General features: G+C 39.4%; 2 protein-coding genes across 2 annotated transcripts in view; both read left to right on the forward strand.

Moving 5' to 3' along the window:
- The first annotated feature begins 3176 nt into the window (after positions 1–3176).
- LOC140942111 (uncharacterized) lies at positions 3177–11631 on the forward strand. The gene is made up of 9 exons (XM_073391090.1): positions 3177–3268; positions 3934–4115; positions 4971–5333; positions 5982–6356; positions 6701–6895; positions 9490–9821; positions 10028–10166; positions 10594–10645; positions 11067–11631. Exons 1-9 carry the CDS (start codon positions 3177–3179, stop codon positions 11629–11631), a joined length of 2295 nt encoding a protein of 764 aa, XP_073247191.1.
- A 470-nt stretch (positions 11632–12101) lies between these two features.
- Positions 12102–18454, forward strand: part of LOC140941700 (platelet-derived growth factor receptor beta-like) — a 37538-nt gene continuing 31185 nt past the window's right edge. The window contains exons 1-4 of the mRNA XM_073390712.1: positions 12102–12441; positions 13887–13995; positions 14762–15000; positions 15666–15865. Of these exons, the coding sequence (XP_073246813.1) occupies positions 12411–12441; positions 13887–13995; positions 14762–15000; positions 15666–15865 (579 nt within the window). The 5' untranslated portion in view covers positions 12102–12410. The remainder of the gene's footprint in view (positions 12442–13886; positions 13996–14761; positions 15001–15665; positions 15866–18454) is intronic.

The following is an 18454-nucleotide window of genomic DNA, read 5'->3' on the forward strand; positions in this document are numbered from 1 at the left end:
AAGCTCGCTCCTCTCGCTAACAAATTCGTGAAACTCGATCCCGCGGTAGTTTCAATGGGTTTTTCAGGAGCTTTGTCATCTTTTAGCCATTTTTCTTGATTGTAGTAGGAGCCCTTGTCGCTCTCTGCTAATTTCGAAGCCCACTCTTTGGCGGCAAAACGATTTTGTCGTCTTCTTTTGTCTTCGAGGCGAGGACGAAAACGGACAAGCTCTTTTTTCTTCTTTGTAGGCATTCACTTTCAAACTCCAGGGAAAAACAGTGAGCACTATACTTGCAAACCACGATTTCTGTCAAATTGCGTGATTAGCTTGGTTCAACAGCGGCATGCGTATCAAGTATGACAGGACTTGTCAACGATCAATTAAAATAATTAGCATAGAAAAAACCTTTGCGCTCCATAAATCTGCACAGAAAATTTTTTTTTTTTGGATTTTTTTTTAAAAGAAAGCTCTTGATGAGCTCTAATTAATCGTCTAAAAATTGCAAATTTAGAAAAATGATGATTTTTTAACCTGGATGATACCATAAGGGGCAATATGAGTCACCCTTTTTGGGCCCTTGCTGCTGTTAATCAGCGGTATACTTGCAGCCTTGTTCACAGGAAGGGGAGGTCGGCCTCATAACAACTTTGAGGATTTTCTCTGTAAGGAAAAAAGGGGGATTCGAATGCGTAGGTGTTCGACCTGCATCAACTTATCCGAAACTGAAAATTCGGATTCGTAATGAATTCGGAAAAATTTAATTTCCTGAGGGTGTGAACCCAGCTAGCCCTAGACAAACTATGAGAGTTACACTGCTAAGGAACAATCTAATATCCAAGATGCTAATGTACTATTAATCCGACTAGTAATTACTAGAAATGACAATTAATAAGAAATTGTGCATTTGATTCTGCAGAATGCGGTTCAGTAGTAAACAATACTATACTAACAAGTCCAGGATATCCAAACCACTATCCAAGAAACATGGACTGTACTTGGACTTGGGAAATTCCAGCAGGAAAAATTCTGAATGTGACCTTTGCATCATTCGACATGGAACCTCTGTGGGATTGTGTGTAGGCGATTTAAATGAGAAGTAGAAAAGGGTTGTAAAGTCCTCGAGCCACATCCATCCAAAATCAGTACTATAGAGCTGAATATCTGCTAACAGACACCGGCCTCCAATAAACGGCCTGTCAATAGACCTCTATAACTTATATTTTTTTGTTTTCTTAATGTAGGTCATGTGATAATACTCCAGAGAACTGTGTATTTCAAACTTCGATTTTTTTCTCGTGCATATGTACCCATAATTTATGAAAAGAGAAAGTGGGCAAAAGCTAAAGCTTAAGACTTAAGACTCTTTAAAAAGAGACTATGACACCTGCGAACTGGAGTTATTATTACACTAGCCCGGGATTTTTCCTGAGGGAGGGGGGACGTCTGTACACAGGCTGTTATTACACCACTCTGTCAAGAGACGTGTATTCTTAAATGAATTTTCATTTTTAATTTTTTTTAAGCAAACATACAGACACACTTGTTATTCTGCTTTTCTTGTGACTTTTCTTCCCATAGTCAAAACAATAGAGGTAAACCACTCTGCCTTAACTCAAAACACATTCTACGCTCGCTTGAACATTTTCCAGAGGTTTATGGTCTTACTAATTCGTCAAGTTATTGAACGATTTTGTATATTAATTCGGCAAGACAAAGCCTAACAAAATAGATCGGCCCTTACTTTTTCATGGAAAAATAATTGTTGACCAAAGCGATGGGCGTTAACAATCTAGCAGAGTAGTAGATTGACACTCTTGCTTTAGAAGCGAAGAAGCTTACCTTGCTGCATTGTACACAACATAAAACCGCAATAATATTACAAAGCTATCTAAACAAGACCAGTTACGGACTTTTGTGGGCAAAATGCAAGAACAAAACAAATAAATGAAATATGTAATCTTGCGCAGGTTATCAAAGCAAATTTGTCACCAAAATAAAATTTGTTTTTTGTAGAAGAACCAAACGGTTTTACTGTTTCATCGGGCCTGGATTTTTTATTTCTTGTAGGAAGGACTATTTGAACATTTACCATCAAAGCAACGTTCTCATTGGCAGATATTGCGGTAATTTGACGTACAATTTGGCAGTGATGGTTGCCGGGAATTACACAGTAATTAAATTCCACTCGGAAAACGTTGACAAAGGAAACCGTGGATTTAGATTGCATTTTAGTGAATTACCTCGAAGTGGTAAGTGCCGAAGGGACCCAAGCGTAATACAAGAATTTGTGTGGGAAATAACTCTCAATTTTCCATTTAACCTACTTCCGAGCACAGGCCCTTCGATCTTCCTAGATATGTCGGGACAGTAACTAAGATGGTGACCAGCGGTGATGTTTTACGTATCACGTTTGTCATCTTGTAGAGCAGCTTGCGTCGCAACTGCTTTCTATTAAACGTTTAACAAGTAGCAAAATGTCAAAACACAACGAAACCCCAACGAAAGCCCTTCCCCATCCATCTACATACACACAAGCGGTCGCGATATAAATTTGATCTACGTCCGAAGGCTAGACCTATTTCTTTATTTTGAGTAACCGGAGTGGTTAAACAGTTTCTGTACGGTTGCAGAAACAATAGGTGCGTTACACACACCACCGTAAGGGACATTTTTCACGGTAATAGTTAGTCTGGCTACACATGAATTAATTTTCTACGTAAATTAGCTGCTCTAACGTCTTCATTCGCGAGGGAACTAAAGCAACAACGACGGCGACGGCTACATGGAAAACGTTACATAAAAAGTGAATTCGCGCTGCTTCAAACTTTATCGCGTTCATTTATCTCATTCAATTCGTCAAATCATGGCAATTTTTCCTGGAGCTGAATTCTAAAAGACTGTATCGAAGTTCAGAAAAAGAAGAAGAAAGTCGTTGCCTTGTGTTCACGTCCTCCACAAAACATGAAATCAGGCAGTTTCACGCCGTAGTCGTGCAGTGACGGCAAAGAAATGTTCAAAAAAAGCATGATGCATGTGCAAAGTTGTTGTCCCACCCAATACCAAATTTAATCCAAACGATGCAAAGTAGAAGTAAACATTTCGATTATGTCTCATTTTCCTCGGCAGAGCTATGCGGTTCGGCGAAGGACAATATACTGAGATCCCCTGTATATGTACACAGTTATCCACCAAATATGCACTGCGTCTATAATATCTCAGTTCCACATGGCAAGGTGCAAAAACTTGTGTTTCAAATATTTGAACTGGCGTTTGATCCAGAATGCAGGTTAGAGTAATATTCCTTCATTAAGCGTGTTTCTAACTTAAGTGTGTTAGTGAACAGTGTCAAAACAAACCGTGAAAATGCTAACTATTTTGGGGTGAAAGGGAAGCCTGAGCCGGCAAGAACTGGTGGCTTATGATCCGAGGATCATTATACAAAACTTTGGGTAATAATATAATGAGCTAAAGTAATTACATGTTAACAGGGCAAGAAGTGCACCTGATAAGGACACCAATGTCTGTGACAGTTATTGGCGTGCAAAAATTGACATAATTCACTAGGAACTGAATCTGTTGATAAACATCATCAGGTTTCAAATTGCTACGTAATGCAGGGGTCATTCATATTAAAAACCTCGGCTTAATTTTGAAGGGTCAAAACTCTTAAATAACTTAAAGTAAACCGTTTTCTCCAAGTTTGTTTTTGTTTTGTTTTCTTTGTACTTACTTTAAGGAATTGGCCACCACTTCGAAATGTTAAGTAGTCAAATGGCTCTTAAAAAAACGTAAATATCATGTCATGGAAAAGCAACTTCAAAGAAACCAATCCATCTGAATGGTTCTTTATTCTGAACAGAAGCCTTTGACTTAATGCATTTTAACAGGAACATATATGAAAGTAATTTGTTTAATGTAAACCCGTGAAATATTGAGTATTTCCTTTTGCAGATTTAACTACCTGAGCATTTCGCATGGTAATAACTCTATTGGCCATCACTGTGGTAACTTGACCGGAAAAGTTATTTTAGTTTCACAAGACTATCTGGTGTTAACATTTCACTCAAACGAGAAATTTGATCCTAAGAATAGAGGATTTGAAATATTTTTTACGGAAGATGTAAACATGTCTGGTAAGTGAATGTACTATACTATACCGATACTACTATAGCAAATTGTATTAGAGTACAGACACATGGATGACGTCATGGAAACGTTTTTCTTTGTTTTTCAAACATGGCGCGCGCCTTTGAAAGGTATGTGAGATTACTTCGGAATAAGCAAGTGAAGGACTTAAAGAGGTGGGGCTCGTGTGCCTCTTATTTGTTTATTTGGTTTTGTTTTTACCACTATCACACTCTATCTGTGATCTACAACTGAACAGACGTACGGCAACATGGAATCTATTTGCAGAACGTTGTCAAGAGACATTGTCCAACAGATGAAAAAAAAAAAGAATCTGTTCGCAGGGTGGACAAAAGTTTATGTAAATTAATAATGATCACCAAAGAGAAAATGCTATGATCTTTTATCAAATGGAAATGAGCGGAGATCGGTACGGAGAATTATTGTGTACGGGCGTTTTCCTGAATTTTTCATGTTGGCAAATATCATGGTCGAGGAAAAGCAGTTTAGCATTATGTTAACATTGCAATTAAAAAAAGACCGGTCACATATTGAATATCCTGAGAAAACAGCCGTGATTTCACGATCCCACCACTGGTTTCCCCGCGAAGTGACGTCTTAGGAAGGACTGCAACAAGTCCATACTTATGACGTGTCATTACCCAGATTTGGGTAGTGCTTCTGATTGGTTGAGGCAAATTTCGCGACACAACCAATCAGAAGCACTAACCAGATCTGGAATGTTGGCGTACGTCATTTCGCGGTAAAACCAGTGTTGGGCTCGCGAAATGTTGGCTGTTTTCTCAGGCTAAGTATTGAATAATTTATACTTTGAGTATATGTTTCAGCACCTTGTCCAACAGGATGGACAAGCCTTTATGGTTCTTGCTACAAAGTATCTTCCAACGAACTGAACTGGTATTCAGCAAAGTCCGCTTGTGAAGCCCTGGGATCAAGTCTTGTTATTCTGAACTCACTAGCTAAAATACAAGAGCTCATTAGAAGAACAGAGGGCCAGACGTGGATTGGTTTACAGAGGGATCTCAGGGACAGTTCACGCTGGCAATGGGTTGATGGGTCTGGCGCTTTTTATAGCTACTGGTGGAGTGGAGAGCCAAACAATCACGGAAATAGTGGCGAAGATTGTGTGGTAATGAACCCTCACATAGGAAAATGGAATGACCAAGGGTGTTTGTCGTCCCATTATTACGTTTGTGAAATCAACGGTAACACAACTTTCTATGATAATAAGTAAGCCTACGAGCAAAAAGTAAAGTAAATTGTAAGTTTGATATGTAAGCAGTACTGTCAATGATTGTGCCGTTTACCTAAGATCCCAATGAATCTGGACATTTCCCGTTCGTCATAATAATAGACTTTTGTTGAATAATAAAACGAAAATCAGATTTTGTTCCAGCGACAATAATAATAGCAGTCATCAACAACAACTTTTGATTCCCTCTGCTTACAGCTTATGATAATATTCGTTCATTTAAGAAATATTGGAGACCTTTAGATTCTAGGGCGAGAACGACTACGAGCATGACATTTCATTTAAAGTTTTTTTTTCACGTATTCTCAAATAATAGACACCGCGGATAACGTCACTCTACATATTTTTCACCAAAAAAATTAACTCTGTTATCTATTTTGAATGAATTTAGGCTCCCAGCTGCAAAATAATAAAACCTATAACACTTTATAACTCACTTGCGTCCGCTAACACGCTAACTCGTTGTAGAATGATGACAACTGTCACGTTTTCCGCCAAAATGACGCTGGTTCACACTCGCGCACTACTGAGTATTGAGGAAATCTGGTACTCGTAGTCGTACTCGTCTTACAATCTAAAGGTCTCTATTTGTCTTTTGCAGGTTGCCCCCAGGACTGGATTCAGATCCTCGGCTCCTGCTACAGAGTCTCTTCTTACGCACTGGATTGGTTCGCGGCAGAATCGGCCTGTAAAGCAATTGAATCTAGTCTTCCTATGGTGACTTCACGTGCTGAACAAAATGCCCTTGGCTCATTTCTAACACAAAGCGCGTGGACTGGTCTGCACAGGAATCCCAGTCACAATTCAAGTGGGGTTGGTTTGGTCAGTGGTTCACAAGCTAGTTACGGTCATGAATTACGCAGTCAATTGGAAAGTTTGACGGGCGAGGGAGATTGTGTAGAGATAAATTCGAAGGGACAACTGAAAAATAGAAACTGTAGTCATCACCATCGGTACCTTTGCACAATATCGGCAGGTAAGTAAGAAAACGTCATGTGTTTCTGGAAGAGTTAGAATTTCTGTTCCAGATTATGCTAGTGTGTATTGTATAAAGGTGCCAGTTAAGAATCTTAAAAAGGTACCACTCTCTTGAAAGAAATGGAATAAAAAGAAGACATGAAAATTAACACTTGATTGCAAGGTCCATTAACCTCAACCGGAGCGTCCCACTCATATACTAATCACGACGTTTCCACAATCATCAGGTAATTTTAGATTCATTGTAAAGCACTTTTCCAGCAAAAATAAATAAGCTCCCGGTAAAAAGCACTAAATGGATTTTACTTTGCTTCTCTTTTACACTCTGTCTATTTTAAAAAGGAACTAAGTGCAGAAAACCTTCACTGCGGGATGATGTGGTTGTTTCACCTTCTGATTGTCTTTTACCAACCCACCCATATGGAAAGATTTGCTCTTTTCACTGCGCCCGTGGATATCAAGTCAGCGGTCCTTCATCTGCTCGTTGCGGGATTGGTGGATCATGGAGTGAGGATGCCAACACCATCATTTGTGATGGTTTGTATCTCGTCGTTTAACTTTCACTCCCCCCCCCCCCCCCCCCCCTCAATTGTAGCGTTAAAAATAAGCCATTGTTTACAATTTTTTGGATTGCTGTCAATCCAATCCGAAAGCTATTGACTTCTGCAGATTAGAGCTTCTAAATCAAGGTATTCTTCCAACTAGTAAATGGGACGCCTTACACCAAGTTTGTGCAGCATTTTTTTAAGTGTCATCATTATATAAATAATCTTCAGCTTGAAAATAATCATCACCACCGCTACAACCAACACTGCCACCACCATTACAAACATTAATATATAGATTTAGCCAGGGCTAAAAGCGAAGCTCCTACTATCTCGAATTTATTATTTAAATCAAACAATTGTAAACTTGTATTCCACAAATGAGTTAACTTTAGAGCACATTCATGTGACTTTTGAGGGAAAGGCTAAGTAATTTTAGAGAAAAATAATTTGCAAACAGTCCAAGCCAAGAGTGAAATTAATCTTACATCGACTTGATAGCCTTATATGTACACCATAGCCATAATGGTCTTTATCATAGTACATTAGGGCAGGAAAACAAATTCTTGGAAAACAAATCAGGCCGAATTTTTTGCGTTCGACAAGTTTACTTTACAATATCTTACCAACAAGTCTGGGAACATGTAAACCAACCTTCCATACTTTTTATACATCACATCTGAGGTGAAATGGTACCATGATGCGCTGTTTTCATCATACAGACCTCGGACAGAATGCAGTATTTCACAATTTTGCAATACAAACTGCACTCATTCAATATTCAGGACGATCGAAGCACGCGTTAGCGAAACCGTTAAAAAAAAATTTACAAAATCACCTATACGGCGAGCCGGTTCTCACTTTTAACAAGCGCCAAAGTCGACTGTTTAAATTAAGATTAACAGAGTTATACGCTTCAACATAATGGCTTTTTAACGATGTGTAATCTTCAAAAGCGTTTGATACGCGCGACATTTTGACTACTCCTACAAGCGATGTTCATGAGCGACTGAAAACAAACGGCACAGCGATTAAAATTGTAAAAGAGACTACTAACAATCAATAAAAGGAAAATAATTCGGTGAAACATATACACAGACAACAATTTTCATTCACGAAGACAAGTATTAAGTGTCTCTGAAAATTCTTGTTTATGTTTTAAGCCGGCTTCCCGGTGTTTGCTGTTTTCAAAGATGAACTCGAGGGAAGAAAATCGCTCAAAGCTTTCTTTTACAGCCAGAATTCTAACTAGATATTCTTTCGAACGTTTTCTTTCTATTTGCGGTTAGAAAACGTCTAGAGGCTTTTTAAAGTTCTATAAGCTTATAATCAAACCTGATACTCGGTCAGATTATTGTGTCAAATCTTACAAACGTGCATAAACTAAATAGCCCCATAAACTACGCTCGACATCAAATACAATAATTATTCAGGCTTACCATTCGAGATGCACTGAAAACTATCAAGTAAGGCCAGATCGCTTCAGACTTTTCAACGCTCTTAAGCATCAAGCAAGGTGAAAAACGAAAACGATGCCATCCGAAATCGGATTTTCGACTTTGACAAGCGACGTATTTCTCAACCAAAAACCCAGTAAACAAACTAGCCATGAATAACAGAAGACTCTTGATAGCAGCTGAATTTCATTTCGCACATTCAGTGGAAAAAGAAATTTAAAAACATCACAAGTTGACACAAAACTCTGTCAGCTTCAGTTGTCAAAGTAAACAAGTTTCAAGATGCTGCATAAATTTTCCGCATGAACTCACCTGTCAAATTTTGACGAATCAGAGCATAAAAATTGGACGTAGAGCGTTACCAACGGGTGACCTTGGTGAGAAAAATCAAAAGCAACTGGCATGTCTTCCCTGCCAGTAAAAACTGGCTGAATTTTAGTTTCCGGGGTCAGTTTGAAATCAAAATTTTAATTGTGCGGCAAATATAAAACACAACATATTTCATATGAATTAAAAAACATTAAACTTGAGCCTGCGATCATTTGAAAACTAGTGACTTGTTAGCGGATAATTTCAAAAAGATTCTCTTCCTCGATGGGTCAAAACCTGAGCCCGCGATACGGCCAGGTGATACTGGTCAGCGGATACCCTGTTCTGACAGCTGTCAATTGATCACAACATTGATGCGCAATATCAGTCTTCTTGTGCTCCCAGACTAGCAAGCAAGTGTGAGATTGAACATTGGTTCTCCTGTGGTGCAGACGGTGCAGACGGACGGACGGACGGACGGGCGGGAGGGCGGACGGGCGGGCGGTGTACTGTCACGTGATTACCAAATTTTCTGGGATGGGTAGATTTGCTTACGCATGGTGCTCCGCAGGCGCGCTTCGCGCGCCAGAGCTCCGCTATCATTATCATCATCGTCATTACCATCATCATTATCATCATTATTAACAACAACAACATCATAGTGATAAGTATTGCTACAATCAGTAGGACCACATCATCTTCATCATCATTACCTTTTACTTTCATCAAACCCAGGTGCATCGGTTAATGTCAAAGCCAGATTACCCAGTCAAAGAATAGTGCTGTTCGAGAGCCGTCGTTGTTTGTTTTTATTCAATAGAATGTGAAGAAGCTCTCGGTATGGGAGACGGAGAGATCTCCAACGGGCAAGTCATTGCTTCTTCGCAACTGGATGCCGAGCATGCAGCCATCAACGGCAGACTAAAGGCTATAAGAACTTCAAATAAAGTAGGATCGTGGTCACCTCATACCAATAATGTTAAACAATGGTTGCAAATAGATCTGGGAAGTCAAGAGCGTACCCTTGTAGCAAAGATTGCTACTCAAGGGGAAAATGCTAACAGCACGTGGGTCACACATTACACATTACAGTACAGCGACAATGGAAATAAGTTCAATGTTTACAAAGAGCTACGACAAGGTAAAGATAAGGTGAGAGGCCTCTTCTTCGTCAAATTGAAAAAAAGCAGTTTAGCCGGCATTTCTCCACCAACCTTTTAATACGTATATATTTTGCTCGTGTGCACTTTTGTTCAGAGTAAAAATATGTCTGGCAACCCGCTTCCTTTGAGGAATGCAGCAAGAAATGAATTTATTGACTGAATTTAACCCATGTGCGTCCTACCTGGATTTTTCAGGTGTTCGATGGCAACACAGACCCGGACACCATTGTTTCTCATAAACTAAATCCACATATAAGAGCACGGTACATCCGTTTCCTACCAACCGCTTGGCATAAACACATCTCTATGAGGGTGGAACTCTATGGATGTAAAGGTAATTAACAAACGGATAACTTTTAATTTAAAACATTGCCTAATTAAGTTTAAATCTCACACTTACATCTATGAAGTGGACACCCATCCCCAACCTCCCCAAGCAGTTTACTTTTATCTCAGATACATTTTGACAAAACTTGGCGACGCACGGTTGCTTATTTTGGTTACGAGATATGAAACTATTAAAGGAGAGAGTTCAATCTATTTCCGAACAAATTTTTACAGTTTTACCCCGTGAATATGGATATTATGGTAACAAACGAATAAAAGTGACAAATTATAACATGATACATGATAAACTACCAAAAGAAGGAATGTACAAAAGAAAATTCTCTTTAGCATTAGAAGAATTCAGTTAATTTTGTGATTCAATTTAAAAAAATAAAATCTTTCATGAGTCAATCTGACAAATGATCTTTCCTTAGGGACACCAAAATATGGCCACTGGTTCCTAGATGGTTCTGATTTAGATGTAAGGTTAGTATAACTTATAAATAACCTACTGAAGAAACTTGATGATATTGATGATGATGATGATAATACTCATAGTCATGAATCATTATCGTTATCGTCAATGCTTTCATCATAGAAAATTTATCATAATGATAATGATGATGATTATCATAATAATAATCATCATCATCATTATCATCATCATAATATTCATGGTCATTATCATCGTTATCGTACGTCAACGCCTTTCATCATAGAAATTTTATCATAATGTTCTCCATGCATTTGATTGATATTCATAAGTCACTTTGTGCATCAAAGGGGAGTCCCTTCATAATTTGTCGTAGTTTTCAAAAACTTTGAAAGATCTCTGGTGGTATGCTCTTTTTAAGCTTAATATTTCACATTGATTTTTACATTCATTGTTCTAATTTTCATTTTGTAGATTTTTTGGTGCGGTCAACTACACTGAAGGTTGGTGCCTTGGAAGTAAAGCGGTGTATTTCAGTCAAAAAGGTTCCTTTGTCACTGTGCCCAAAGTAAACATTACAAACTGCGACTTTACAATTGCTTTTTGGATTAAATCCGGTAGTATTGAGGGACCTTTGATGGCGATTTGGTCTTTGAGTGGAAACCTACTTTACGCAGCAATAAAGAATTCCAGTGTCATCCTGTCGATACATAACACTATAGCAAAAGCAAACTTCGCAATCGGTGACTGGAATCATGTAGCCATAACCTGTGAGGAGTCTAAGATCAAGGTGTTTGTAAATGGAACAGAAATTTTGAGGAAGGAACAATGGAACGAGTTCTTCTTCTTATCGTCAGACCATGTTGAGACGGAAAATGTGATAGGAAATCATCCAGCCCTGTTCAAGTTGCCATTGGTAAATAAACCTTTTGTTGGGGCACTGATGGACCTTCATGTAATCGAAACTGCCTTGTCTACAAATCAAGTTTCTGACTTAACCAAAGGTAATCTGTTGTTGTTAGGGAGTTTAACCAAATGAGTTTTTTAGTTACGCACGTCGACCGCAAGTGAGATGTTTTCCCTCTTTATACACCTTGACGCTGCCAAAATTGTAATGCCTCGCTGTCTTGATCTTATAAGGGACTTGATGATCCGACGACGCGACGGCAGCGAAAACGTCGCTCCGCTCGGGGCGCAAATGATGCTACTCGGGCTACAAATAAACTGTATGCCCCCAAAATGTCACGTGATTGTCATAGTGATCTAAAAATGCATACGGATTACACTAAAACAACGGAAGTAATTTTGAGGTGGTCAAGAACTTGAGCGTCTTGTAAGACGAGGTGTCTAAACGGGGCTGATTAAAGCAGCTGGAGTGACAACCCTACAGTCGCGAAAGAATCCCCATATTTTGGTGCTCTTATCAGATCTTAATTGATCAGAAACATAGAATTAAACCGAATCCCTTGTAGCCTACACACAAGTAAATAACTAACTGATGACGATATATTTTTGTGAACCTAAGGCAAGCCTAAAACTCCAGTTATTAACAAGAAGGAAAGCAAGATAAATGGTTGCACAGTAAACCTCACATGGAGCCGTGACGTGTATGCCACTACGAAGAACACCATACGCTTTAGGGTGATAAATCCACAGGGCTACAGAGCAGAACGCCGGGTAGAAGAGCATACTTCACCGAAATTACATCATCTATTGACACTTGACTGCGACAAAGTCTATCAGATTGAAGTGTCTTCGTGGATTGGAGAACTTCAAAGTGACTGGTCTACTCCTTGGCAAGTTCAAACTAACTCACCTATGATACAGCAGGATACACAAAACGCTTACTGTAAGTACCGCAAGGGAAGAAAATATAGATTGCGTTAACCCAAGCCGCACTGGCGTTCCTCCTAAGCAGACATTCTTAGGGCCTCGTCACACGTCGTTGCGTGACTAGTCAAAACGCCGTCTGCGTGGAAGGCTACTTCTCCCAGGACCAGTGAGGCTTTATATCCGTTCAGAATCGTGAGGTCATGGATGATGCCATTAGATAAGAAACAAACCAGAAAATGCCGGCCGCAAAAAAAATAGTCCTAGATGTACTTATAATTCATCTATCTATTATTTCGAACGGGGTAAATGGAAGAGCAAGTCATTGCCACAATAATGACCGACGTTTAAGTCACGTTCAAGCGAACGAGAACATATTCTGCCTTAACCTACGCGCTCGGTCATTATTTTTCAGAAGAAGGCCTAACTAATTAGACATTATCCTATTTATAATATCCGTCAATTAATATATCAAACAAACTCCCGCAACCGAGACAATAACACTTAGTATATACACACTCAGAGATCTTGGTGATTTAAGCAATCTAATTGGTTCGCTATCTCGGACTATTCAACAATATTCACCCCCAAGCGAGTGGATAAAGTGTGAGCTCGGTGTTTTTCCCATTTTTGTAGAGAAAGATCTTTTAAAACTCGACAAAATCCTAGGGCTGACTTTTTTCAAGGCAAGAAAAGACTTGGAAGGATTCAATATAACGTTTTTCAATTTACTGTAGCTGAGTTTTGTGCTCAATGGATTGTTTACAACTCCCGTGTATTCGCGTAGAAGCCGTTTCATGAACTCAGCGTTTTCCAACAAGAAAATTTGGGCTCAAAAATCGAAGTTTATTTGTGACAAACAAATTTAAAAGGAAATGTTTGAAGAAATTCTACGTTTCAAGTAAACAGGAAAAAGAATGATACAAGAAGACGACGTCTTACCTCGAGCAACCGAGCCGCAATTTTTGTCAGTACTTCATGCGAAGAACGATAAAACAAACCCTTTTGGCTATAAACTTGGCGAGTCAACAGAAAACAACAAAGCTCTACTTTTCTTCTTAGTAAGGAAACAGTTCAAGCTTTTAGCGGTTCCATTTAAGCCATTACGCTGATGTTTGCGAAATGATAAACTTGTGAATTACCAGGTTTGAAAATTCGGCAAAGATCTACTTTTAAACTTACGCGTGATGTGATCTCTGAATCAAATCGTACTTTTTAATGGTTTCCTCTCTGATTTTGTTGACATCACTTCGGGTGTATATACTAAAACAATTATTCTTTTCAATCTCGATGGATGGTGGCTTTGGGAATATTTACCTCGCCTCTTTCGCGGCTCGGTAAATACCTGGCCACTATTCACCTCTATTTCAAAGAATAATTGTCAATTATCCTCTTATGGATGACGTACATGTAAATTGCATGCATTCCATATCTTTTTACATTAATTTATTTCTGTCTTGCCAGCTAACGATGACGCTACAAAAACTCTGGGAATAGTTCTTGGAATCACTGTTACTCTTGCGGCAGCAATTCTCGTAGGGATCTACCAAAGGAGGCAAAAAAGGGAAGAACGGTATGCTTAAATGACACTGAAAAGTCAAGAGAGTTTACTCCACGCATGTTTACAAAGTTGGACACTGACACTGACACTCGCGTCATATCCGACAATTTCTTCGAAAAGCAGTTCTCCAAGGAAACATAATGTTTTTGCTCGGACTCGAAAACTGATTTGTTTGCCTGGTGTATTTTCCGATTGACGGAGGATCTAAATACAAAATCGGCCCAACTTTTCTGTTCACCATATATTTTCGTTATTGGTCCCCATGAAAAAAGGAATTTTCCGTAATGTATCTAAACAACAGAGGCGGCGGAGCCCATGGCTGCCACTGCCCAAATTTGACCGCCTAGTTAGCTCAGTTGGGAGAGCGCCGGTCTGCTGAGCGCGTTGTTTGTTAGCACAGGCAAATCTCTTTGTAAATCGTCACAGTGTCTAGTGTGAAAATTGCGATTTGTAAACAATGCATCAGTAGGCATTTGTCTAGGAGGTGCTGATACACGGTGCTTTTTAGGTAGCAAATCTTCTAGTGAGGGCAGGAAATGTGCCCTTTGAAGTCGCCGATGTCATAGGTAATGTCAAATACATCGGTAATGGCGATTACAGACCAAAACGAGGGGGGCTCTGCCCCCTCGCAAATTTTTTTTTAGGGGGGGAAGGGCTACGGACCACCCTGCTCCGCCGCCTAGGCAGTACGAAAAACCGTTCTTCCTATGCAGTTTCTTCATAGTTCGATCCTGTACAAAACGAAATTTTTTGCTAATATTGGATGTTTCCTATTTAGATCCAAGAAAGAAATTGTTCATTTTATGTCACTGGAAGTCCCACACGAGCGAGTAATCATCATGGGGGAACTTGGTCGAGGGGCTTTTGGCAAGGTTCATAAAGGTGTGATGAAGGAGGCAACAAACGCAAATATATATTCCGATACCAGTGAAAAAAATCCAAATGTACATTCCAAGGACAGCCTACAAACATTGAAGGACAATGAAGGACGAATTGTTGCTGTTAAAGTCCTTCTTGGTGAGCTACTAAGCCATTTTCGATGAATGTTTACAAATGATGTTCCACCAGCACGTTGTTAACGTAAATAAAGTTTGTGTAACTTTAGGATTGTCAATTCCATGTGGGATCTAGGCTTCCACTTCCCACAATGCAATGAAAAATAGCTTAATTTACATGTGACAGACATCTTGTTGAAGCTGAAGCTAAAGTCAAACCTCCAAAATCGGCCATCTCTCTACAACGGTCACTATTTTCTGTCTCTAGGGACAGTCTATACAATGACTCTTGTTTAAAAGTCTCTACAACGGCAACAGCCACTAACGCATGACCCCAACTGCCAAAATAACCTGTAAACAACGGCCAGTTTTTCCGCCGACTGATGAAAAAGTCAAGAATGATCATGGAACTTGATCCGTATGGCGCGTTGATGATTAATCGCGGTAATCCTACTTTGATTGTATTCTATTTATACTGCTGCAGTGGGCATAAATTATCTGTGATACGTCTAGCCAATGCTGCGAACTTTGCTTGTTTTGTCACGTTAACATTTTGATTCAAAACATCGTGCCCTTCATCGTCAGTTTCTTTGCATGGGTAAGCAGTTCACAAACCCTCTCGATATTGTTTTTCTTGACTGATTTTAACTGATATCCTTTTGTTCATTTACCCCCGTTTTTGTTTAGAAAATGCTGGAGAGGAGGAAAAACGACAGTTTCTTCAGGAAATTGACCTCATGAAGGACGTTGGATCGCATCGAAACATTCTTAGCATACTCGGTTTTTGGATTCGGTCGGAGCCCATCATGTTGATCATGGAGTATGTTCCTCACGGAGATCTTCTGCAGTGGCTTAGAAACAAAAGACAGCAAATAAAGCTTGTTACTGTATGTCTCAATTTTTTGCCATTTTCACCCTAATAACAGAATTGATATCAGCTTATTTGTTGCTCCGTTACATTTCCTATAAATGTATAGCCTGGAGCATTTGTCAAAATATAAAGTAAATTCAAATTTTTTGAACACGTCTTCTATTCCTGTTAACTAATTTATGAAGCATTGATAATACAACCAGAAATATGATAACGACTCTTTGGGTTGAAAAATTATAAATACAGGGGAGAGTAGACACTCGGGCAAAAGGGCGGACGTATATGCCCTAATCAAAGGTTTTCCTCTAATTTGTTTTAACCTGAATTTTCGGTAACATTCAGGGTGACAGCAAAGATGATGGCCATTGTAAATGCCACTAGCAGCAACGTAATTTCCCACGAGATTTCTTTCACTTTGCAGAGCTTATCGCAGTCTATAATGAAAGAGTTTTGCATATTTAAAACACGTAAGGTGAGCCAAAACCACTGGGCAGAAAGAAAAACTCCTTTAATTGTAACACGGGAAATGTATGAATTTGCTTTTGCATTCTACATCCAAAAGTTGATATCGTTTCCTTGAAAATCGGTAATTCATTTGGTCTCAAATCTAAAAATCTTATTTCTAAAGAAAGAAATATCTTAAGCTGTAGCCATGTCGTATGGTTATTGCGCTTTCGTCTGTGTAGAAAATGATCTTTTGGCTCTGGAAAAATTGCTTTACCAGTCTATACTATATAGAGCATTAATTTGCAAACCTAAATCATGTTTGAACTACTTGCAGCTTACAAAGGAGAATAATGACCATACCGATGTCTTAGAAAGTCAGAAGAAAAACATGGATGGTCGGGAGATAAAAGGAGGGAAGATTAAAAATGAAAAACAAGGGGGAAATGGCTCCATGCAGCTGCAAGAACTAGAAAATCCACACAAATCCAAGGAAACCTATGTTGACACCAATGTTGAGCGCCTACTTGAAAGACTACCTCAGTGTTCAACTTTGGAAAAAGAAGAGACAACATCGCTGGGGCAGAGCTCGATAGATCTCCCAGAAGTTGCTACCAGCCTTGTTATGGTAGGAGACGAAGGACCCACTCATCAGCTCACGACCTATGACGAACCGAAGGGAAGCGATGGAATAACCCTGACTATAGAAACAGAGGATAGGAACAGCGATGCTAATGGAAAGCAAAAGGAAATAGAAAATTCGGAAAACGAGAAAAGCAAGTCCAAAGGTGATGCCATGAACGTATACGTATCATCTCCAGAAACCAAACCTGTTAAAGAAGAAAAAGAAAAAAGGTTACAGTCATTACCACCGACCTTTAAATACGACCAGTCTCCTGAATCCCTTGAAAGGACCACAGCGAGGGCCTCTAGAGAGCAAGACGAAGGCACTTGTGACATAGACAATAAAGATCAAGTTTTTTCTGCAGATGATATGATGAGTTTTGCGTGGCAAATTGCCAAGGGAATGGTAGGTTAAGTCCTTTAGCTCTGAAACTATCGCACGTTACTACAACTTTACACCATACGCGTTGCACACAAACCGATAACCAGTTTACGACGACTAATTACTAACGTCAAGGACAAAGACAAACTGGAGGACAGACAGGGAGCAGTTTTTCGAGATAAAAAGCTACAACTGTCAGGCTACTTACATTGATAAGACCGGCAGAAACTTAAGCACGCGACCGACTGAGCACAAACGAGCGACAAGAGATGGTGATGTCAACAATCATATTGCTGAACACCATATACAGACGAAACACAAAATCGACTTGTATTACGTACTCTACATACTATTATCAACGACTCACTTTAGAAGGTTGGTTTACAAACTTAGAGCAAATCCCACTGAATCGTAGTCAACAGTTACCGGCACCGTACAAACGACTTATTGATGGACTTGAAGCAAAACTAGCTACAAGAGAATGACTGGACAACCGACAATTTGACTAACAATAAACGACTGTTGAACTGTGATAATAAACGGACCGAAACGCACCATAGTCTTCACAGAGTCTTCATAGCCAATAATATAACGGCTTAATTGGCAGACGACCAATAACATCGCGACGTAATTGACCAAACAGGTCAGTAATCAGAGTTCAATACCATCAACTGACGTGATACAACTCACTTTGACTCTGAAGATTAACCCACAGGTTGTCGAAACGTCAGTCACTGTCAAAAAAAGTCCTGTTCAGGACTTCGTTCACCCAAACGAACAAGCTCAACCAACTTACGAAATGACTCCTGGGTTCAAACCTTTTACAGCTAAAATAATCTGTTGCCCCCAAAAAGGGGTTAAAAACTGCTCAAACAATGGCTTTAACTTATTACGTTTTGTCAGAACTGGTAACCATGGTAACAGGCAAAATCTGTCTAAGAAGTAAATAAACAGCTACAGTGAAGAAATGGGTTCAGGCAAAGGGTTAACAAGTAGCTAGAAAAGGCTAAGTTTTTATCAAACTTCCTTTAGGAATACTTGGCCAGCAAAGGATTTGTTCATCGTGATCTGGCAGCCCGTAACATCTTACTTGGTGAAAACAAAGCGGTGAAGATTTCTGATTTTGGTATGCTACGCTGCACGGGTGAGAGTGAG

Source organism: Porites lutea, chromosome 6 (genome assembly GCF_958299795.1).
Source record: "Porites lutea chromosome 6, jaPorLute2.1, whole genome shotgun sequence".
In the NCBI taxonomy this organism is placed as follows: Eukaryota; Metazoa; Cnidaria; class Anthozoa; order Scleractinia; family Poritidae; genus Porites; species Porites lutea.

Coding starts and splice junctions, on each gene's coding strand:
- LOC140942111 (XM_073391090.1), top strand. CDS start 3,177: ATGCACTGCGTCTATAATATCTCAGTTCCACATGGCAAGGTGCAAAAA. Junction 6,896..9,489: donor CAACACCATCATTTGTGATG/GTTTGTATCTCG, acceptor TTTATTCAATAG/AATGTGAAGAAGCTCTCGGT. Junction 10,167..10,593: donor GGAACTCTATGGATGTAAAG/GTAATTAACAAA, acceptor ATCTTTCCTTAG/GGACACCAAAATATGGCCAC.